The following is a 24,544-nucleotide window of genomic DNA, read 5'->3' as shown; positions in this document are numbered from 1 at the left end:
TCACACTGTTGTCTCAGACCAGGAGACTGTTCACCGTTAACCATTTTCTTCATAGATTCACACTGTTGTCTGAGACCAGTAGACTGTTTACCGTTAACCATTTTATTCATAGATTCACACTGTTGTCTGAGACCAGTAGACTGTTTACCGTTAACCATTTTATTCATAGATTCACACTGTTGTCTTAAACCAGTAGACTGTTTACCGTTAACCGTTTTCTTCATAGATTCACACTGTTGTCTCAGACCAGTAGACTGTTTACCGTTAACCGTTTTCTTCATAGATTCACACTGTTGTCTCAGACCAGTAAACTGTTTACCGTTAACCATTTTTTTCACAGATTCAGATAACAGTGAATAGACTGTTTACCGTTAACCGTTTTCTTCATAGATTCACACAGTTGTCTGAGACCAGTAGACTGTTTACCGTTAACCGTTTTCTTCATAGATTCACACTGTTGTCTCAGACCAGTAGACTGTTTTTACCTATTACCAGGCGCCACTGTTTGCTTGCCACAGATGACATACGATTTGTTGTAAGTTTTTCTCTAGATAGTCATGGTATCCCTGTTAAATACACACCTCTTTGTTTTACCAATGTTTTTAAGTACAAGGGTATACCCGTATTAATTTTTAACTTCTCGATCTAAGCACATATTTGGGATGTGATTATTTAAATATTTCTTTTCACCATAACCTCAATTTGCTCAATTTTTTAGTTGCATCATCATGAACAACAACAAAAATAAAACACTGTTAAAAGTAGTTGTTATACATACCGTCCGACCATGAGTATATCGACTGTGGTTGCCAAGTGACTTATTGATTTTATATGATTTGTAAAAAGCTGTTGTAATATAATACACCCAAAGCTCTCGTACGACGACTGGATTATTTGGTTTTCCCTTGAAATTTGGATTTATAATGTTTACAGCCATGGTGTCCAACACGGTCGCCATTCTTTATATGTGGCAAAACGGCTATTGAGCTTTAGCGAATTGGTGGTTTACTTCTACCACCTATTTTATAATAGAGTTAATTCCGTCCATAAATAATTCAAAATATTATTGCGTATTTCTATGTCTAAAACAACACAGCTGTGAGACAATAAGATTAAATAAACTGAAGGTGTTTAGTAACAACCTCAGGATTGTTTTCACAGACTATTGTGTCACGAAGCTTTTTCTAACATAAAATATTTTGCTCTATGTGTGTGTTTTTATATATCAAAACCACATCCGGCTAACTGCTTGGTTTCCCCAAGTGTGATCGGACTCATCGACTTACTTCTGCCCCAGCGGAGGACTTTGTATTATATATCACGAATGTGTTAATTTTATTCACGAAAACTAATATAAATGGGTTATAAACTTAAGAAACAAAACAGTTCGACAAAGAGTTAAATGTTTGAAATTTCAGAACACAAAATAATTTAGGGCCGGTTTAGCAACTGCCATTTTTCCACAATTATAAAATATTTTACACGATTTCTTGTGTAATTTTGACGACACAGGTCACATGAACAGTGTCTGCTATAAATATGGTAATCAGTATACTACACTCACAGATTAGGTTTCTAAACGAGAACGTGTGTTGTTCTGAATAGATAGGGTAAGGTTTTAACTTGTTATCTTATAGGTAATACAATGAGTGTGTTTCCATAGTCCTTTATTAGTGCTAGGAAACGTGTTGTTATAGAGTAGTAGGTCGTTACTGTATTTTGTCTTAGAAAATTTATTTTATGGGACAAAATGGGAAGCCTGGATTTACTTTCTGTTAAAATCAAACGCCCTGGAGGAAGATTAGGAAACCTCAGAATAGTAAAGTTGGCAATAGCAGCGGTAAGTGATTGCGCTTTTTCTGTTATAATGTCTTTTAGTGGATGTTAAAATGGGTGTATTGACAAAGATAGTATCTCGTATAAATGAAGCTTTTTGTGATGATTTGATGAATCGTATTATATGTTTTAAATAAATTAACTTATAATCTGTAATATAAAGCTTACGTTGAATGCAGCCCATTCATAACCATAAACGAAAGTTTAGATATACCTAATATTATAGGCGTTTCTTAATGTAGTTTTATTGTTTTAGCAGATAGGCTGGAAGAGAGCGTGACCTAATCACTAGCGCCTTCTTTACAATTTAGGAAACTTTTCGAGTAGTGTGAAATACAAATTGAACTACACTGTTATTACTGATCATAATATTAGCTTCTTAGTTTGTGCAAATAAGCCATTTAAACTCTGCTTTGCATAAATAAAATATTTATAGTCTAGTGAATAGAGGCGATCTTTTTAATAATTATTATTGTTATTACTGTATATTAAACTTTATAATTACTAATACTTTGTCTTTCGAAAGTCTTGCAAATCCAAATTGAGAGTTTAGTCGTAATAAATCTAGAATTATGAGAAATTATTCTGTCGAAATAAACTTTATTACTGTAGAATAAGATTACACTATGTAGATGTCAAACAGATAGCCGAGAAAAAAACCTTCACCACTTTAAGGACAAAAACAACCAATACATCGGCCTCAATTAGAAATAAATGAAGTCTGAAACTTGTCACGTCTATGAAATGTTTGATTCTTTTTTATCCTTTTAGATCAGGGGTGTGCAACATTTTTCGTCGGTGGGCCATATAACCAACTTCATCAATCAAGCGGGGCCACTTAAAAAACAAGCTTATTCGTGTACACGCACAATAAATTAAAAAAATTCTCAAAATGCAAGCAATAATATTTTATATTTTTGCATGAGTGATCATTTTAGTGCGACACTTGAAATTTAGAGTCCTTGCAGAGCTTGTCAATATCAGCTTTGACAGAAGTGGTTGCCACTCTTAACTGACTGGTCAAATGTTCATCAGTCAGCTGGCTTCTACATTTGGTTTTGATGAGCTTCATTTTGGAGAAAAATTGCTCACAGCAGTAGGTGCTACCAAAAAGGGAGGCAATTCTTTGTGCATGACGGGACAAATTGGGAAACTTTTCACGTACAGAGTTTGTAAAAGTCTAGCAAACTGTTTTCAGAGAATTTCCTTTTAGTGTCCATGTCAGCCTGCAGTTCAATGAGTTCCATTTGGCAATCATCAGGACTGTCTTCCACTGCCAAATCAAAAGGTTGAGCGAACAATTTTAATCTAATTTCAGTTTGTCTGAAATCTGTTTGCAAACTCATCACGCAGCTTTTGTACACTGGTTCCATATTTGGTGCAATCCAGATTAGGAAATTCCAGTTTCCTGGTTGCAAGACATGTAAAATGGGTCAATATGGCTCTTCTCAACTGAACCTGGAAAAGTTCCAATTTCTTCTCAAAAGCACAAATATGCTCAAACAACTTATTCACAAGTTGACTTTTCCCTTGTAGTTTTAAGTTTAAATCAGACAGATGCTGTGTAATGTCTGTGAGGAATGCTAAGTCATTCAGCCAGTTCTCATTGCTCAAGAAGTCCACATTCTGACGTTTGCTCTCCATGAAGAACTTAATCTCCTCTCGCAGAATCTCTTCAAAGTAGCAGCTCTACTAAGCCAACGTACATCAGAGAAGTACAAAACATCTGAATACTCACTGTCCAGCTCATCTAAAAAAGTTTTAAATTGTCGATGATTTAATCCTCATGTTCGAATATAATTTACGCATTGGACGACATTTTTCATGACTTCTGCAAAATCCAGAACTTTGGTGCACAAGCTCTCTTGGTGAATAATGCAATGGCTTACAACTACGTCTTGTGCTCCAATTGCAGTTAGAAATTTCTTGGTGAATCCATTTGTCCTGCCTGTCATGGAAGGAGCACCATCTGTTGTAACACCACATAATTTATAAGGATTCAGTTCAAACTTTTCTACAACCTTAAGCACTTGTTCACAAATATCCTGTCCTGTGGTTGTGGAGGAAAGGCTTGCCATATCTAAAAACTCTTCGAAAACATCAAAGCCTGCAGTAACAGCTCTGATGAAAATGACAAGTTGGGATGTGTCATTGATATCAGTGCTTTCATCCAAAGCCAGACTGAAAGCTTCACACGAATTCAATCTCTCTTTCAAAGTTTCTTTGAAAAAGATTGTCATGTAATTGAACTTTAATTCTATAATTGTACTTAGATCTAAAACCGTGCGATGTGGTTATAATTAAACTTTTGTATTCTTTTCATGTAAAGTGTTCATTTTAGTAAAAACCTTATTACACAATAACTGTAAAATAATTTATTCTTGACTAGCAAAAATGATTCGACATAATTAATGCTTCCAAATGCGATTTTTAAATGAAAGATAAAATATGTTTAGAATAATCAATCTGTATGCGTGTTTTTTGGATTTCGCGCAAAGCTACTCGAGGGCTATCTGCGCTAGCCGTCCCTAATTTAGCAGTGTAATACTAGAGGGAAGGCAGCTAGTCATCACCTCCACCGCCAACTCTTGGGATGCTCTTTTACCAACGAAAAGTGGGATTGACCGTCACATTATAACGCCCCCACGGCTGGGAGGGCGAGCATGTTTGGCGCGACGCTGGCGCGAACCCGCGACCCTCGGATTACTCGCTTGGCCATGCCGGGACATCTCGCTGGTGTTATTAGAATACTAAATACCATTAGGATGAGACCCCTTCTTCGTATCATATTCCAAATGTGTGTCTTAAATTTATACTCTCCAATTACCTCGCCCTTCGTAACGCCGTCCATATGTAGAATTTTGAAATATATAATGAGAGTTGGTGAATTATGGTGGTTGTCTTAACTGTTCTTTCATTAACGGGTTCTATTTTACTATTTGAAAAATAATTTGAAGCATTGAATATGTAAGTGAAGCGAAATTAGTTTCTTTGTTTCTAATAGTTAAACTGTCATGCACTGTCTTAATAGGCGTAAATATCAAAATGATTTTAACTGCGCCACATTAATGTAAATATTACGTACTACTCAGTTGTATACAATCTAGCTTATTCAGTATCTGTTTAACTATCTGATGATTCGATGACCTCGTAATTATATTATACCTTCAAATATTCTAGAAACCTTTATAAAATATTTCAGCTGTTCAAGGCTAATCTGATTGTAACGTTATCGTTATAAATCTTCCATAGAAATTATAAATAAATAACAATATGAGCTATATATGTTTGAATCTAGTCGTAAATTACTTTGCCACATTCCAACGTACAGTCGCTAGTAATCCCTCAAAGACCAGGTTTAGAGTTCACAATAAATAATTGCTGTTCCGCTAGTAATTCTTCAAAGATGAGTCTGCATAGCCAGGTGGTCAAGCCGTTCGACTCGTAATCCGAGGGTCGCGGGTTCGAAATTCCGACACACAAAACATACTCACCCTTTCAGCATTGGGAGAGTTATAATGTGACGATCAATCCCACCAGTAAAAAGTAACCCCAAAATTGGCTATGGGTGGTGATGACTAGCTGCCTTTTCTCTAGTCTTACATCCCTAAATTGGAGATGGCTAGTTCAGATAGTCCTCGAGTCTCTCTGCGCGAAATTCAAAACAAAAATCCTTTAAAGACGAAGTTCTTGTAGGATTTCAACCTTGTCTGTAAAATAGTTACTTTATATAACATGGTGTAAGTCACAATGAATATAAAGTACATTTTTCTTATTTCAGATTCGCATGTTATTGTTTGTGTCCACAATGGCTGTTATTAAAGTGGGAGTGGTCCTTTTCCCAAACCAGAAGAAACGATTGGCAGCAAACAATAAGGTTATTTATAAGAAGACTGATATTTCTCAAGAAGACATTTTAAAATTTACAACTTCATCGAAATTTGTGAGAAACTTTTTTCATAAGTGAGTTTCATATAATAATTCGTATGATTTGTTGTAATATGTTTCGTATGACAACTTATTTTGTACAATTTAGTATATTACGTTTGTTAATGTCTTTACTGGCTCAAATAAGCGGGATGCTTAATTTGATCTTAGTACTTAATCAAATATTAATTGTATTAATGTTACAAATGCACTCTCGCAAAATATAACTTGTTTTAATAATAAACTGGTTGTACCATGCTTGTATATAAACAGAATAACTGCATTTTTGAACAGCGAACATAATGATTTTCTTCTCGAATAAAGAATCCTTATTTTCTAACCACATCTACATTATTTCTGACAAACTTGTTTACTTTTCTCACTTTTCAAGATGTTCATTCTGTGTTAGAGAAGATTCGTATCAACCTTGTTTACATGCTTTTCACACTATTCAGTACAAGTAAAACCACTTGTAAAAATACTTCAAGAAACAATTGTACTTGTCACTCTGTCTTAAATGAACGAAATTTAGGATTCAAATGTTTTGTTCTCATGACAAAAGCTAACCTTGCATGTACTGCGAACTGTTATGTCTGTCGACCGTTTACGACGGTCACTTCCTGCATTGTATTTGACAAACCACACTTCTGAATGGATCTGTACATTTCGATAATCCTAAAGCGTTTCGGTGTTTCGCCAATTTTGGTTGACCATCGCTTGTGGAAAGAGCTTTCCAACCATTTCTGGTTTCATTTCATATTTGTGTGCGTGTTTTGTTTCCTTAGCATTTAAAACAATATTCTATGTAAATGGTATTTCTACACTAGAAGTATATCTTCCTTTCCTTCACAGTTTCTTAAGAGATGCTTTCAAAACAGCTTCATTACATGAATCCGCGCCTAATCCGAAACTCCTGAATGCAGTTGACCAGTCGTCGTGTTTTCTGCTTGATTTTATGAAAGCAGATCGCCCTCTTGTGGTAAACTTCGGCAGTTGTACTTGACCACCGTTTATGGTCGCCTTAGAAGAGTTCATCGAGGTAACGAAACTTCAAAGAATTATTAGGAAAAATGAGATATAAACAGAAGTTTTAATTACATTATAATTATGAAGTAAAATAAAACAAATCAAGGTGTGTTAATATTTTTTAAAATCAAATCCTGAATTGTAAGCATAGAATCATGTAAGTAGTTTTGTTCTTAGCACCGTTTCCTTTAAAAATAACTTTAATTCTTTAGAACTCTCGTTTAGTTAAGTAGAAGATAAAACTGTATGGAGATTGTAATAAATATTTTAACTTAGTGTTTGATTCTTTATCTTTTAAATTTGACCATCAACAGCCATAGATTTAAAGAAATGCATATTAACTCAATAATAATAATAATAATACTTATTATTTTAATAGCTAATTGATGAGTTCCAAGAGGTGGCCGATTTCGTTACAGTTTACATCGCTGAAGCTCATCCAACTGACAGTGGAGATATTGATGGTAACTTTGACATATCTACTCACAAGTAAGTTACAAGAAACTTACTGTCACTCCATTAGTAACGTTAATCTTATACAAACGAATTTTAACGTTCTTCTCAAAGTTTATGTTGGTTGTTATGGAGTTATTAAGGAATGTCTTTCTGAGCTATTGGGGATGGTAAGGGACCTTAACTTCGGTATAAAAGGAAACTGGTCCCTCAATGGTATCTAGTCCTTTGTCTTAGCAGAAGTTAAACCGGCAAGATGCCCCAAAGATTTAGTAAATATCAGGTCCTTTTGTGGCTTCATCTTTGTGCAAATGATAACTGTATGATCTAACTGTTTCTAATTTAGAACACAGACTACAAGAAAGGAAGCTAGTTAATATCACCCACCGCCAACGTTTGGGTTACTGTAATTGAATAGCAGTAATGAACATCACAACGTATGAACAAAACATCATATGTATAGTGACTTAAAAAATGAATTTTATATGTGATGACAATTTAACAATTAGTTATCACTAGGGGCCCATATTTTAGGTTGGACTTACCATAATAATTTTGATGAATATATTACATAGTATATTTATGTATTGAACTTTTGTTTGACTTTGTGAGGAACTGTTATCAGAACTGAGTTATGTAAATTAAATTGTTATATATTAATACATTGAATACGTATTTCTAAAATATCGCACACATTGTTAAATACATAATTATAGTGAGTGTTATTGGTTCTTTTATGTATAACTACTCGATAATAATAATACTGGAATACTTATACATTACAAATTGTCTATTTATGCGTGTTGAAATTACGTGGACGAGAACCTTAGTAAAGCCTATACAACCAAGAAAATAGCGTAACAATTGTATCTAGTTATAATTAGTGTCTTCTTTATTTAATGCAACACAATAACCTTACACACTTTCGACATAACTCCGCCATATCCTCGCACACCTTCTATCGGTTCATTTACAAACCACATAACAAATCATTTGTCACACTACTGACGCTCAGAATAACGATTTTATTTTTTCACAACGAACTGTTACAAACGACATTGTAGTAATAAAGGTAAACGTAAACAAACTGACATACTATAACCAAATGATTTGTATTTAACTAAAATGGAATCGTATAGTAATTATATTGAACTGGCTGACGTAAACATTTCTAATTGGATTGATTATATCAGAAATAAGTCGAATGACATGTATGGTAATATTTATAGCTACCTGATATCGTCAAAACCAGTCTCTGGTCAGGAGATAAAGCTTAAAGAATTACAACTATTTTAAAGCAGTAAAGCAGGTCAAATAATGTCATTATGTTGAAACAGACGTACATGCGTTACAAAACATCAAAAATAAAAAAGTTGTAAACACAATAGAACTAAAAGGATGGTGTTCGTGGCAGGATAAGGACACCCGTGCAGTCACTTAGGCCAAGATAAATATGCAGTTATACTTTTACAGATATAACCTATACTGCGAGTCTGCAACATGGAATCGAGGGCCAAGAAAAATTAGATCGAAGGCCCCACGTTTCTGTTCAGTTCCAGAAGCCTAAATATGGTAGGGACATATTGCCAGAAGATAATGAAACTATTCGTAATACATATAATGCACAAAGTTACTTGTCATATGGATAATATAGAGACATTATTACTAGGACATCATTAGAACTGTTTTTCAAAATTAATATACAAAAGCTTCAGCTGTATACCATACATAAGTGAAACTACATCAGAGGCTTGTGGACACCTCGATGTTTTGTTTAAAATGTTATAATATTTTCATGTAATTTGTAGTCCTGGATCAAGTTAACTACAACAAACCTGTGATTAAATCTGTGATTACTATCTTCACGTCTCTATAGATCGCACGTAGCTTCTTTCCATAAATTTAGTTTCAGAGGATAATTTTAGTATCAAATGACATTCCACCTTCTTCCCTTCACATTGTTGATTGTTAAACAGTAATTTAATAAATGTAAACAGAATATCAATATTGTTGTAATTAGAATCGTGCGTATTGTTTCTCTATCATAATGGCTGACGCACCACGTAATTGGTTAATGGTAGTGCACGTGAAATTTAGGATACAACAACTTTCCATCTCCCTTCATGTCTTTAAATACGTTTACATAAGTCTACTACTCAATAATGATTAAGTGTTACCTTTCTTTGAGGGGGCCCAGCATGGCCAGGTGGTTAAGACACCCGACTCGTAATCCGAGGATCGCGGGTTCGAATTCCCGTCGCACCAAACATGCTCGCCCTTTCAGTCGTGGGAGCGTTATAAAGTGATGGTCAATCCCACAATTCGTTGGTAAAGAGTTGGCGGTGGGTGGGATGACTAGCTGATTTCCTTCTAGTTTTCCACTGCTAAATTGGGGTCGGCTAGTGCAGATAGCCTTCATGTAGCTTTGTGCAAAATTAAAAACAAACTAAATCTACTTGACGACCACTATGATCTTTGGTTTTAGTGTTGAGGCTTCGTCGGCATTTGATATGTCAAATAGTAGGTTTTGATTAACTTAATTATATGCTAAATCTAGTTCTCAATGGACTTGAACTTTTAGAACCTTAATATACTGCATATTAATGAATAAAATCCCTATAACTGGACAACTTTCAAAAGGCGGAGTTTCATCTTAACGGATAAACTGGAAAATTCCCAGTATGTTTACTTTTATTGTTCCCACGTTCTGTCGTGCTAGGTCATCCTTCAAATGTTAAGATGCTAGAAAGAATAATATTGTTTAAGTTAAACTATTTATTTTAAAAAGTATGGTCGTGTATCCCCTCCTGATGAAGTTTGGAAGGTATTTTGTAAGTCCATATACACAGTTTATCTTGTATTGGGTGACAATATTTCTTATGTTAGAGTAGAGATGTTAATTTGTTTCTGTAATAGGTAAATAACTTTTTTTATTGAAAATATCGGCTACATGAAATACTGTAGAAAAGTCAAGTAAACAAGAACTTCTTAGAAATGGTTATCTTTACAATGTGTGAACGCTAATGATTTGTCTCAGTGAAAAGAACAAATAAAAGCTGGTACATCCAACCTCATGATATCCTTGTTCTTCTTGCAGATCAATAGAAGAAAGAATTAAAGCAGCTCTCTTCCTATTGGACAATGAAGAACTGCCCTGCCCTCTTTTGGTAGATTTAATGACTAACGAAGCCAACAAAAGTTACGCAGCCTTACCTGAACGTCTCTACATAATAAAAGAAGGAAGAATTGTTTACGAAGGAGGGGTTGGTCCCATGGATTACAAAGTGAGTGATTTTGTTATAACAGCTACGAATTTTGTTAACAAACATAACACTAATCCATCTTTCCTTTTACAACGCTAAAACCTTGATTTTTCTAACCTGTAGTGGATAGTATAGGCAACTCATTGTGTTACTTCGATTTTTTGCTTTGTGTGTAATTAAGCGCAGTTACACAATGGGCTATCTGTGCTCTGCCCAACAGGGATATCGAAACCCGATTTCTAGCGTTGCGAGTCCGTTAACATACCGCTGTGCCACTGGGGGGCGTGTTGTTCGTGCCTAACGAAAAACAACCCTTTGTAAGGAAACAACCTAAATTTTATCACGTATAAATGGATTAGTTCTGGTCACAATATCTGTTCCCCACCTACCATTCAGTTATGCTGTAGAAACTGATAATGGAGAATCAACCCCGTAAAGCATAAGTACATGTTTCCTATGTAGAAGTAACATTAAGATACATTGTAACTTTTATTAAGAACAGTACATTCAGACTCCACTGAACTTGCTAGACATGCTTATGATATTGATTTTGTGTCTAATTCTTTACAAGGTATTCTAAAAAAACTTCCAACTGCTAACCTTAAAAGATGTAATTATGAGAGACAGTCAGAACAAAAGGTCTTGTCGTTATCAAAATATCACATCTTATCGGTTGTTTAAAGATAAAATTCAGTGATGGTCACACAAAGTTCTCTTCAAAATGTGTTACATTGTTTGTTTTTCTTTCATTTCAGGTGAAAGAAGTTGAAGAATGGTTGCAGAAGTACAGGAATGAAATTAATTAATAAATAATAATAAAGTTCTATTTACATTCTATTAAAATTGTATGTTAAGCCTATGTTAAAGTTATTGTAACGTTTATAAAGTGATTCATTGTTCTACAATCTTTCATTTTAAATATTTTTAACCAACTTGTTATTTTTATAAATTTGTCTTAGTGCTTCACTCAAAAGATAATTTACAAACAAACAAACAAATTATTATACAGTTGTCACATTTAAAGTTTTCATTACCACTCATCTCCAGTTAGGAGTTCACCAAATTGAAAGCTTAGATTAAGATGACTTCCATCTGTATCCATTCTGTTGTTTTGTTCATTACCAACTTCTTGTAGGGTTAATCCTTTCTTATTTATGGATCTGTTTACCTATAAGCTGAAATAGTTTACCTTCTAAACATATCTAACTTCACAGAATAGACTTGAATGTACACTAGTTGTTCTATGTCCTTCAGGTAACTTTAGTGGTTTTCTTCTAAAGTAATATTTATTATGTTAAATCATAAATAACCTTTTTTTCATGGCCAAGGTATTCTTTTGAGGTAATTCGTTCAGTCTAACATTTGAACTATATCTTTAAATTATGAAACTTTACATAATTTCATGACAAGCTGAGGCACGTGGAGCGTGATACTTATGAAGAGTTGGTCCTAATGTGTACTGAACACACGATCAGCATCTGATAGTTTTACAGGCACCAGGTGTCTCTGCTTGAAGTAATTCGAATATGAAAACTAAAAGAAAATGATTTTCAAATTTTCCTTTTTGCTTCTTATTCAAATTAATTAATTCGAAAATATTTATTCATAGCCCAATAGTTTTATTTCATTTCACTGTAATGGAGCTACTAATAAAGGTTGTAAACATGTAATTTGAGACTTCTTTGTTAATAATTATTAAACGATTTGTGTTAAGTCAAGATTTTTCTTGTTTAACAACCTATTTCAGAGATTCGTGAAAGCACCAGAAGGTTAATGTCAGCTACATATTCAACTTACGTTTCTGAATCACCTCCTAGTGTCTTCTGTTCATTCCCATGGTGACGTAATACTTCTCAATACTCTCCTAAAGAACTGGTATTCGTATCTGACATCTCGTGTACTCCTGTTGTCGATACTTTGGTTTCAATCTTTCATAAACAGATATTTGTATTCTGCTATGGCTGGGAACTTTGGGTTCTTCATTAACTTTCAACATCTGTTTAACTACTTACTTATATCACTTTTATCACGATGATTTTCTTGGTTTGCTTTGGTCAGTTGAGGAAACTTGTGCACTTGCTGAAGCTTCCAATTTTATTTCACTTCTGTCCTTGGTGAGGTGAGTAATAGTTAGACATTAGATTCACGTGGGAACAGTGAAGGCAGCCCATGTTATAGTTTTGTGCTAAAAGAAACGACAAAAAATTACTTGTAACAGTTTTACGTCCACGTTGTACATTCAAATTTATTTTCGTCTTTTTGGTTCTACGTATAACAATATTTTTATATTGAGTAAGAATTGTAATAAATTTCTAAAACCAATTTCCTTTGTGACGTTACGTTGTCAGATGACCTGTATTTTATCGTTACAATATTTGCTAGAACTGATGTCAACCCGAACAGAGCCTCATACAAAATTTGGGTTGGCTATAAGAGGGCAGCTAAACGCAGCTAATGACGCCATTTGTGTGAAGAAAATGACTATTAAAGGAAATCAGCGGGTCCTACACCGGCTGAAAATATTGTAAAATTACCATTTGTTTCAATTAATTTGCACAAGGTGTAGATTAAAGGTATCACTTCCTTGGCTCGAAAGTGAACACACGTGCTCCAGGAGTGATGACCATGATAACAACTGTTTACTTTAGTCTAAGAACTTTACATCTTGGCACTTTGGTAATTTAGGTCCACTTACAACAAGCCTAAGGAAATGTAATTCGCTGTACCATGTGCTTACTTGGTGCCAACAGAATTCTGAAATTCTTGGTACTTATGATAACGCTTTCTTCTACAATAAAACTATATAATGTGTAGCCACATTATTTACTGTGATTAGTGTGGGCCAGAGGAACATTGATTTGCGATATTGTATCTTTATATCTACTGTCTCTCGGAGCCTAGAGAAATCTATGATTCACAACAATGTTTATTGTGACGGTTGTACTTGAAGTACGTAAGAGAAACTTAACACAGTACTAACTTTGTCTCGGAAAGAAGTTCGTATTAAGATAAGAGAGAGAGAGGCCAACAGAGGGCCGAGTATTGGTTTGTTTTTTCTAATTAGTCTGTTATTCAGAGTGAAAAATTATTTTCTACATTAAGTACAGTACTGTTGAGTGTGTGTGGAACTTCGCGTCTAGCTACATGAGGACTGTCTGTTATAGCTGTCCCTAATTTAGAAGTGTTAATAAAGGAAAGACAGCTAGTGATCGTCACCCGCCACTGTTACTAACTGATAGTGTGACTGACCGTCACAGTATAACGATCCCACGGTTGAAAGGGGCTAGCATGTTTGGTGGGACGGGATTTCGATTCAGCGTCTCTCAGTTTGCGACTCGATCCCGTACAGGACTTTGCAGAAGTGTTATAACAAAGACAAAAATTATATTTGAGACTACTTTTAGAAAACAATGGAAGGTAAATTACATCAAACGTCAACATTTTAATATTGTTCATATTTAGTACAACAAACTCTGTGGAAGCGCTTGACTTCATCAAACAGTTGTTCATAATTAGCACAACAAACTCTGTGGAAGCGCTTGACTTCATCAACCAGTTGTTCATAATTAGCGCAACAAACTCTGTGGAAGCGCTTGACTTCATCAACCAGTTGTTCATAATTAGCGCAACAAACTCTGTGGAAGCGCTTGACTTCATCAACCAGTTGTTCATAATTAGCGCAACAAACTCTGTGGAAGCGCTTGACTTCATCAACCAGTTGTTCATATTTAGCGCAACAAACTCTGTGGAAGCGCTTGACTTCATCAACCAGTTGTTCATATTTAGCGCAACAAACTCTGTGGAAGCGCTTGACTTCATCAACCAGTTGTTCATATTTAGCGCAACAAACTCTGTGGAAGCGCTTGACTTCAGCAAACAGTTGATATTTAATTTGCAACCTTTTGCTTTCTAAACTGTAGACAGTGCTTGAGGTATTGTTGACATCTATTTATTCAAAGTGTTTTTTGATATGTTACTCCAAATGTCTCTAATAGACTCCCATGAAGTTTCTTTGGAAGTAACTTCTGATTTGTCAAGTTTTAAATTTTTCAAATTCCAAATCTGCTCATCTTGGTTAAGATTGAGTCTCCATTTGTGGGGTCATTGTGTCATTAGAATGACTGCAGCAACTTCTTTCTAAACAACTAATCACCTTCAGCATATTTGAAATTATTGTTTCGAAATCTTACTTAAAATAAGACATTTTGCTCAATATGTACGATTTTACATATCAAAACCACATCTGGCTAACTACTAGGTTTCCCTAAGCGGAATCGGACCGCTAAATGTTTGTTTCTTTATTTAGTGTTTTTGTGGTTATATTGTGATTTCGAACACTGCAAATCAAATAAACACAAAATAACCATAAAAAAACACCCAAATACGGAATGAAGAAACAAACGCAAAATTAAAGAAGCCTTACTTATACAACAACTCAAGCCCAAAATAAACCAATACAAAGGAACGCCTTTATACCTATATTAATAAATATAATCCAACATCTAATAAGCACGCCCTCTACATTCCTACACTCAATTATTTGACCCTATTCAAACAAGTGGTCAGCTATCGGTCAGTTACATCTTTCTTTCTTTGTGGACCTGAAGATGATCTAAGAAGGTCGAAACGTTGTTCGCTCCTCTACATAAAATTTTCTCAATTCATACCAGCCGTTTTTACATATACATTTAAACAATGAGTTAAATGTTTGAAATTACAGAGCACAACATAATTTAGAGCCTGTTTAGCAACTGCCAGTTTTCCTCAATTGTAAAACATTATAAATACTTTACACTTTACGATTTCATATGTAACCCTGACGACACAGGTCACGTGAACAGTCTGCTACGAATATGGTAATCAGCACACTCAACTCGCAGACAAGGTTTCAAAACGAAAAGAACGTGTCGTTGTATATAGGGTAAGGTTTTAACTTTTTATCTTATAGGTAATACAATGAGCATGTTTCCATATCCTTTTATTAGTGCTAGGAAGCGTGTTGTTTTTGAGTAGTAGATCGTTACTGTATTTTGTGGTAAATTTTAAAACTGGTGGTTTAATTCCTTATAGACATAATATATTTCCAATCTGATAACAGTCATTACTTCGTTTATTGGATCGAATGTATGAAGTAACAATATTTCGGTTTCCAAAGTATAATTCACTGACTATTTATATGAAGTAAGAATCATACCAAACATCAGGGAACGTATTAAAACATTCAAATCTAGCCATCACCTTGGCATACTAGTAGTTCTCATCTTATCTTTTATAACTTTGAATTGTGAACTTTGCTCTCGGTTCGCATGTAATACTTGGTTTTTCCTGTCAATTTGAAAAAACACGTCGTGTGATAACCTTTAATCTCCATCTATTTACGAGATGGAGACTTTTTAATGCAGTTTGTTTATCAAGTGGGCACGAAGTAGGGTGAAGAGAAGCAGAGGTTACTGATAGTCCCTGATTATTTTCCATACCCCTTCGGGGCCTGAAGAATATTTAACCAAAAAGGCTTACGGAGAACCTGTCGTCGATTTTTGATAGTCATAGTCGTTAGCTTTCACTACTTATTTGAATCTTCAAGTACAATACAGTAAAATCGATTAAAATTGTTTTATTTTTGTTAAAACTAAAATATTTTTTAATCTTTTTTCTCTGTGATTGTGTATTTTTCGTTGACTGTGTTAAATTCACTCAGTAGTGTTTAGTCATCTCTAGTTTTTAAATTAATTTTTATTCCAACCGGTTTGATTTGTAAACTGAAGTGATTTTATAAATTCTAGAGTTTCTATTTACTTTGATATCTTAGGAAGGAAACTCGTTTAAGAAAAGTTTATTTTATGGGACAAAATGGGAAGCTTGGATTTACTTTCTGTTAAAATCAAACGCCCTGGAGGAAGATTGGGAAACCTCAGAATAGTAAAGTTGGCAATAGCAGCGGTAAGTGATTGCGCTGTATATATCAAAATGTCTTTTGGTCGATGTTTAAACGGGTGTATTGATAACGAATGTATTTTGTATAAGTGAAGCTTTTTCGTGATACATAAGAAGTGATTAACGAACCGTAGGCCCGGCATGACCAGTTAAGGCACTCGACTCGTAATCTGAGGGTCGCGGCTTCGAATCCACATCACAGCAAACATGTTCGCCCTTTCAATCGTAGAGGCGTTATAAAGTGACGATCAATTACACTATTTGTAAAAGAGTAGCCCAAAAGCTTGCAGTGGATGGTGATGACTAGCTGCCTCCCCTCCAGACTTATACTGCTAAATTAGGACAGTTAGCGCAGATAGCCCTCGTCTAGCTTTGCGTGAAATTCAAAACAAACCAAACAAACGAACCGTATTATATGTTGAAAATAAGTGAACATGTAACCTATAATATAAAGCTCACGTTAAGAAAATAAGTGAACATGTAACCTATAATATAAAGCTCACGTTAAATGCACCGATTCATTACCATAATATTAAATATTTAGACATATCTATTATTACAGGCGTTTCTTAATGTAGTTTTATTGTTTTAGGAGATACGATGGAAGTGAGCGTAACCTAATGACTAGCACCTTCTTTACAATTTAGGTAAGCGATTCTAGCAGTGTGAAATACAAATTAAACTAATCTATTATAATTGATCATAATGTTAATGAGTTTCTTTGCTTGCAGAAATAAGTCATTTAATTCTGCTCTGTATGTATTATCTTTCTTCGTTTATTTGGTTTGAATTTCGCGCAAAGCTACACGAGAGCTCTCTGTGCTAGCCGTCTCTAGTTTAGCAGTGTAAGACTAAAGAGAAGGCAGCTAGTCATCACCACCCACCGCCAACTCTTGGGCTACTCTCTTACCAACGAATAGTGGGATTGGTCGTCACTAATTACGCTCCCACGGCTGAAAATTCGAGCATGTTTGGTGTGACGGGGATTCGAACCCGCGACTTTCGGTTTACGAGTTGAGTGCCTTAACCACCAGGCCATGCCGGGTCCCATGTTTGTTCAATAGAGAAAGATGGGGTGAAAGTAAGCAAGCGAGTGTTATTTGTACACTTCAGGAGAACACGTGTAAAAATGCAACTAAAGTAATAGTGTTTTGAATGTAGTTAACTGAAGTTTTCATTCTTCATTTTACCAAATACTTAAACTTTCCAAACAATATCGATTATTACGACAGCGCCTTGAAAAGTTGTCAAAAAAAAAGTTAAACAATTTTGTTGATATAGTCTTTATACGTTCTCTGTTAACCCTTCTTCGTGGGAAAATAAAATATTTGTGGTGTCTTGTGAACAGAGGTGAGCTTTTAATTATTATTACTATATATTAAACCTTGTAATTAATAATACGTAGTCTTTCGCAAGACTTACAAATCTAAAGTGAGAGTTTTGTCGGAACAAATCTGGATGTCCGAAAAAATATATCTATCTGAAACTTTCTTCACTGCTGTAGATTTAAATTACACACTACGTTAATGGCAACCAGTTAGTACTTACAGCAACTGAACAAACACTTAACAACTGTAAGGCCACCTCGACGAAACAACCAATATATTAACGGCCTTGATTAGAATAAATCATATCTGAAACTTGTCATGTCCTTGAGATGTTGTTTTTTTAAATTCTGTCCTTCAGATAAGAAAAGTTGGAGTACGTTAAAAAGATTGTCATGTACTTGAACTTTAATTCTACAATTGTACTTAGATCTAAAACCGTGCGATGTGTTTAATTATAAACTGTTATTTTCATATGAAGTGTTCATTTTAGTAAAAACATAATTACACAATAACTGTAAAATAATTTATTCTTAATTAAGAAACAAAGCTCTACATAATTAATGTTTCCAAATGCGATTTTTAAATGGAAGGTAAAATATCTTTAGAAAAATCAGTCTGCAACTGTTGTTATTAGAATACTGAATACAGTTAAGATGAGACCCCTTCCTTCTATCACACTTCAAATGCGTGGCCTAGATTTATACTCTCAATCACCTCACCCTTCGTAACGCCGTCCATACTGTTTTTCTAGATGTAGAATACTGAAATATATAATGGAAGTTGGTGAATTATGGTGGTTGTTTTAACTGTCATTTCATTAACGGGTTCTATTATCCTGCTTAACAATAATTCGAAGCATTGACTATGTAAGTGAAGCTAAATTAGTTTATCTTGTTTTTAATAGCTTAAACAGTCATACACTGTCTTTAGTAGGCCTAAATATCAAAATGATTTTAACTGCACCACATTAACGTAATTGTTTTGTACTACTCAGTTGAATATAAACTAGCTTATTCAGTATCTGTTTAACTATCTGTTGATATTTCGATGACCTCGTAATTATATTATACCTTCAAATATTTCAGCTCTTCAAGGCCAATCAGATTGTAACGTTATCGCTATCAATCTTCCATAGAAATTATAAATAAATAACAATACGATCTATGTATCTTTGAGTTTGGCTTACTCGGGAATCTAGCCGTAAATTACTTTACCATATTCCAACGTACAATCGCTGGTAATCCCTCAAAGACCAGGTTTAGGTTACAATAAATAGTCGCTGTTCCCCTGAATCCCTTATAGACCAGGTTTAGAGTGCACAATAAAATCATCGCTGTTCTTCTGTTAATCCCTCAAAGACAAGCTTCTCTTTAAAATCACTAGTTTATCTATTAGCACAGTGTAAGCCACAACGATATAAAGCACTTATTGTATATTTTCAGGTTCGCTTGCTATTGTTTGTGTCCACAGTGGCTCTTATTAAGGTCGGGGTGCTCCTGTTTCCAAGCCTGAGGAAAACGTTGGCAAACAATACGAAGGTTATTTATAAGAAGACTGATATTTCTCAAGAAGGCATTTTCAAATATACCACTTCATCGAACAGTGTGAGAAGCTATTTTCATATGTAAGTTTCATATTATCTTTCGTATGACGTATACGTAATATGTTACGTATTATAATTTATTTCTTACGAGTCTCCGATTTATTATTTCCATATTTTAACGTATTACTATCTCAAATAAGCGGAATTTTGGTTTCGTTTGTTTTGAATTTCACGCAAAGCTACACAAGGGCTATCTGCGCCAGCCGTCCCTGATTTAGCAGTGTAAGACTAGAGGGAAGGCAGCTAGTCATCACGACTCACCTCCAACTGTTGGGTTATTCTTTTACCAACGAATAGTGGGATTGATCGTCACATTATATCACCCCCATGGTTGAAAGGGCGAGCATGTTTGTTGCGAAGGAGATTTGAACCCGCGACCCTCAGATTACGAGTCGAACACCATAACCCACTTGGCCATGCCGGGCCAGGTTAGTGGTGAATGAAATGTTAATATATTAACTTAATCTTATTTGCCAACAAGATTGACAAACACAATTTTCTTTTTTTTAATAAAAAATATATTTTACTGTACAAACATAAAAAATAATACAATTTAAAATATCAGTTATTACTAAGAGTTATCAGAAAAGATACTTTATATACACGAATTTTACAAACGTAAAAACAACACTGAGTCTTATGTGTTTGTGTGTGTTTTCTTTTGTAATGCCATATCGAGCTATCTGCTGAGCTCACCGAGGTGAATCGAACCCCTGAGTCTTGTATCCGGTCTAGAACTAACTATTTTATCTACACCCCAGTCTCGAGACGAACAAATTAATTCTGAATAATAGTGTCACACTACGCTTAAGCTAGCTATCTGCCGTTTCTTGATCGGCCCCACAACAAGTGATGATGAAGGTATTTAATGTTCTTGTAGAAATTCTAACGTCCGACGTAATTCACTGAAGTTGAACGGTTTGTAGTGTTCAAAATCTAAAAACGTTCCTGTTCAAATTCTATATTTTCTCCATTAATGTTCTCTAATCACTGTTGCTGTCCAATAATTTTCTCTGGGCTCGTTACTTTTATACAAATCATGCAAGTCTCTAGAACCTTCATCAATGTTCACTTTGCAACAATGATCTAATGTGTTTTTGTAAATAAATATCGTTGCTTCTTCTGAGAATTCTCTACACGTTTTGAGAACAGGCGAGACTTTTGCAATACACAGTCAAGAATATATGAAAACTACACCCTCAAACTTAGGCACTAAACTGAACATACAACAGTAAGTCTCTTACAAATATAACTATACGTAGCAAAATATAACTTGTTTTAATAATAAACTGGTTGTACCATGCTTGTATATTAACAGAATAACTGCATTTTTGAACAGCGAACATAATGATTTTCTTCTCGAATAAAGAATCCTTATTTTCTAACCACATCTACATTATTTCTGACAAACTTGTTTACTTTTCTCACTTTTCAAGATGTTCATTCTGTGTTAGAGAAGATTCGTATCAACCTTGTTTACATGCTTTTCACACTATTCAGTACAAGTAAAACCACTTGTAAAAATACTTCAAGAAACCAACTGTACTTGTCACTCTGTCTTAAATAAACGAAATTTAAGATTCAAATGTTTTGTTCTCATGACAAAAGCTAACCTTGCATGTACTGCGAACTGTTATGTCTGTCGACCGTTTACGGCGGTCACTTCCTGCATTGTATTTGACAAACCACACTTCTGAATGGATCTGTACATTTCGATAATCCTAAAGCGTTTCGGTGTTTCGCCAATTTTGGTTGACCATCGCTTGTGGAAAGAGCTTTCCAACCACTTCTGGTTTCATTTCATATTTGTGTGCGTGTTTTGTTTCCCTAGCATTTAAAACAATATTCTATGTAAATGGTATTTCTACACTAGAAGTATATCTTCCTTTCCTTCACAGTTTCTTAAGAGATGCTTTCAAAACAGCTTCATTACATGAACCCGCGCCTAATCCGAAACTCCTGAATGCAGTTGACCAGTCGTCGTGTTTTCTGCTTGATTTTATGAAAGCAGATCGCCCTCTTGTGGTAAACTTCGGCAGTTGTACTTGACCACCGTTTATGGTCGCCTTAGAAGAGTTCATCGAGGTAACGAAACTTCAAAGAATTATTAGGAAAAATGAGATATAAACAGAAGTTTTAATTACATTATAATTATGAAGTAAAATAAAACAAATCAAGGTGTGTTAATATTTTTTAAAATCAAATCCTGAATTGTAAGCATAGAATCATGTAAGTAGTTCTGTTCTTAGTACCGTTTCCTTTAAAAATAACCTTGAATTCTTTAGGATTCTCGTTTAGTTAAGTAGAAGATAAAACTATATTGAGATTGTATTAAGTATTTTAACTCGGTGTTTGATTCTTTATCTTTCAAGTTTGACCATCAACAGCCATAATTTAAAGAAATGCATATTAACTCAATAATAATAATAATACTTATTATTTTAATAGCTAATTGATGAGTTCCAAGAGGTGGCCGATTTCGTTACAGTTTACATCGCTGAAGCTCATCCAACTGACAGTGGAGATATTGATGGTAACTTTGACATATCTACTCACAAGTAAGTTACAAGAAACTTACTGTCACTCCATTAGTAACGTTAATCGAATTAACAATTAATTAGTAATGTTACAAACGAATTTTTACGTTCTTCTCAAAGTTATGTTGGTTGTTATGGAGTATTAAGAAATGTCTTTCTGAGCTATTGGGGATGGTAAGGGACCTTAACTTCGGTATAAAAGGAAACTGGTCCCTCAATGGTATCTAGTTCTTTGTCTTAGCAGAAGTTAAACCGGCAAGATGCCCCAAAGATTTAGTAAATATCAGGTCCTTTTGTGGCTTCATCTTTGTGCAAATGTTAACTGTATGACCTAACTGTTTCTAATTTAGAACACAGACTAGAAGAAAGGAAACTAATCAATATCACCCACCGCCAACGTTTCGGCTACTGTAATTGAATAGCAGTAATGAACATCACAACGTATGAACAAAACATCATATGTATAGTGACTTAAAAAAATGAATTTTATATGTGATGACAATTTAACAATTAGTTATCACTAGGGGCCCATATTTTAGGTTGGACTTACCATAATAATTTTGATGAATATATTACATAGTATATTTATGTATTGAACTTTTGTTTGACTTTGTGAGGAACTGTTATCAGAACTGAGTTATGTAAATTAAATTGTTATATATTAATACATTGAATACGTATTTCTAAAATATCGCACACATTGTTAAATACGTAATTATAGTGAGTGTTATTGGTTCTTTTATGTATAACTACTCGATAATAATAATAATACTGGAATACTTATACATTACAAATTGTTTATTTATGCGTGTTGAAATCACGTGGACGAGAACCCTAGTAAAGCCTATACGACCAAGAAAATAGCGTAACAATTGTATCTAGTTATAATTAGTGTCGTCTTTATTTAATGCAACACGATAAAAACTAACAATCGTATTTATACACTTTCGACATAACTCCGCCATATCCTCGCACACATTCGCACATAAACCACATAACAAAACATTGGTCACACCACTGGCGCTCAGAATAACGATTTTATTTTTTCACAACCATTAGTTTAGTATTATAAACAAGTTTTTCCATTATTACCCTTACGTTCATTCAAAAGAGAAGCCCAAGAGTTGGCGGTGGGTGGTGATGACTAGCTGCCTTTCCTCTTGTATTACATTGCTAAATTAAGGATGTTTTGTTTTGTTTGTTTTGGAATTTCGCACAAAGCTACTCGAGGGCTATCTGTGCTAGCCGTCCCTAGCATCAAAAATAAGAAAAGTCCATGATCGTTGTAAACACGATAGAACTAAAAGTACAGTGTTTATGGCAGGATAAGTACACCCGTGCAGTCACGTAGGCCTAGATCAACTTGCACTTATAAATATACAGATGTGTGTGTGTGTTTTCTTATGGCAAGGCCTCATCGGGCGATCTGCAGAATCCACCGAAGGGAGTCGAACCCCTGATTTTAGCGTTGTAACATAAAAATATAGATATAGCCTGTACTGTGACCATAACATGGAACAGAGGACCAAAAAATATAGAGCCAAGGCCCCACGTTTCTCTTCAGTTCCAGAAGCCTAAACATGGTAGGGACATATTGCCAGAAGATAATGAAACTACACGTAGTACATATAATACACAACTTTACTTGTGATTAAAAATACAAAAACTTCGAATAACTGCATCCAATAAAAGATAGTGTAGACTGAAAATCAGTTTCGTTAGATATTGTAACTTTCTAAAAAACCTCAAGTAAACAAACACTTCCTAGAAATGGTTATCTTTACAATGTGTGAACACTAATGATTTGTCTCGGTGAAAAGAACAAATAAAAGCTGGTACATCCAACCTCATGATGTCCTTGCTCTTCTTGCAGGTCAATAAAAGAAAGAATTAAAGCAGCTCTCTTCCTTTTGGAGAATGAAGAACTGCCCTGCCCTCTTTGGTAGATTCAATGATTAACGAAGCCAAGAAAAGTTACGCAGCCTTACCTGAACGTCTCTACATAATAAAAAAAGGAAGAATTGTTTACGAAGGAGGAGTTGGTCCCATGGATTACAAAGTGAGTGATTTTGTTATAACAGCTACGAATTTTATTAACAAACATAACACTAATCCACCTCTCCTTTTACAGCGCTAAAACCTTGATTTTTGTAACCTGTAGTGGATAGTATAGGCAACTCATTGTGTTACTTCGATTTTTTGCTTTGTGTGTAATTAAGCGCAGTTACACAATGGGCTATCTGTGCTCTGCCCAACAGGGATATCGAAACTCGATTTCTAGCGTTGCGAGTCCGTTAACATACCGCTGTGCCACTGGGGGGCGTGTTGTTCGTGCCTAACGAAAAACAACCCATTGTAAGGAAACAACCTAAATCTTATCACGTATAAATGGATTAGTTTTGGTCACAATAATATCTGTTCCCCACCTACCATTCAGTTTGCTGTAGAAAATGATAATGGAGAATCAACCCCGTAAAGCATGAGTACATATTTCCTGTGTAGAAGTAACATTAAGATACATTGTAACTTTTATTAAGAACAGTACATTCAATATCCCCTGAACTTGCTAGACATGCTTATGATATTGATTTTGTATCTAATTCTTTACAAGGTATTCTAAAAAACCTTCCAACTGCT

At 34.7% G+C, this 24,544-nt stretch overlaps 2 protein-coding genes and 1 pseudogene across 5 annotated transcripts in view; all 3 read left to right on the top strand.

Moving 5' to 3' along the window:
• Positions 1-1,562: 1,562 nt before the first annotated feature.
• LOC143251823 (type I iodothyronine deiodinase-like) lies at positions 1,563-12,175 on the top strand (annotated as a pseudogene). The gene is made up of 6 exons (XR_013028656.1): positions 1,563-1,840; positions 5,618-5,799; positions 6,616-6,802; positions 7,169-7,278; positions 10,340-10,526; positions 11,261-12,175. The product of XR_013028656.1 is annotated as a type I iodothyronine deiodinase-like (transcript).
• A 3,119-nt stretch (positions 12,176-15,294) lies between these two features.
• LOC143251825 (type II iodothyronine deiodinase-like) lies at positions 15,295-21,419 on the top strand. Of its 3 annotated transcripts, none has more exons than XM_076503063.1 (4): positions 15,295-15,426; positions 16,315-16,445; positions 19,210-19,391; positions 21,269-21,419. In XM_076503063.1, the coding sequence occupies exons 2-4, from the start codon at positions 16,356-16,358 to the stop codon at positions 21,417-21,419; spliced, it is 423 nt and encodes a 140-aa protein (XP_076359178.1). In that variant the 5' UTR covers positions 15,295-15,426; positions 16,315-16,355. The 3 variants fall into 3 exon arrangements, with proteins under 3 accessions (XP_076359178.1, XP_076359180.1, XP_076359179.1); XM_076503065.1 differs by having other exon boundaries at positions 19,210-19,369; positions 21,269-21,403; XM_076503064.1 differs by lacking the exon at positions 15,295-15,426 and adding an exon at positions 15,960-16,098.
• LOC143251827 (type I iodothyronine deiodinase-like) overlaps positions 21,315-24,544 on the top strand; it is a 35,104-nt gene continuing 31,874 nt past the window's right edge. Inside the window, exons 1-2 of the mRNA XM_076503066.1 lie at positions 21,315-21,455; positions 21,819-21,928. Coding sequence (XP_076359181.1) covers positions 21,429-21,455; positions 21,819-21,928 — 137 coding nt within the window. The 5' untranslated portion in view covers positions 21,315-21,428. The remainder of the gene's footprint in view (positions 21,456-21,818; positions 21,929-24,544) is intronic.

The sequence above is a fragment of the Tachypleus tridentatus genome, chromosome 6 (assembly GCF_004210375.1).
Source record: "Tachypleus tridentatus isolate NWPU-2018 chromosome 6, ASM421037v1, whole genome shotgun sequence".
NCBI lineage: Eukaryota > Metazoa > Arthropoda > Merostomata > Xiphosura > Limulidae > Tachypleus > Tachypleus tridentatus.
The sequence above is the reverse complement of the archived record's forward strand: the minus strand, read 5'-3'. Positions and strand labels throughout refer to the sequence as shown.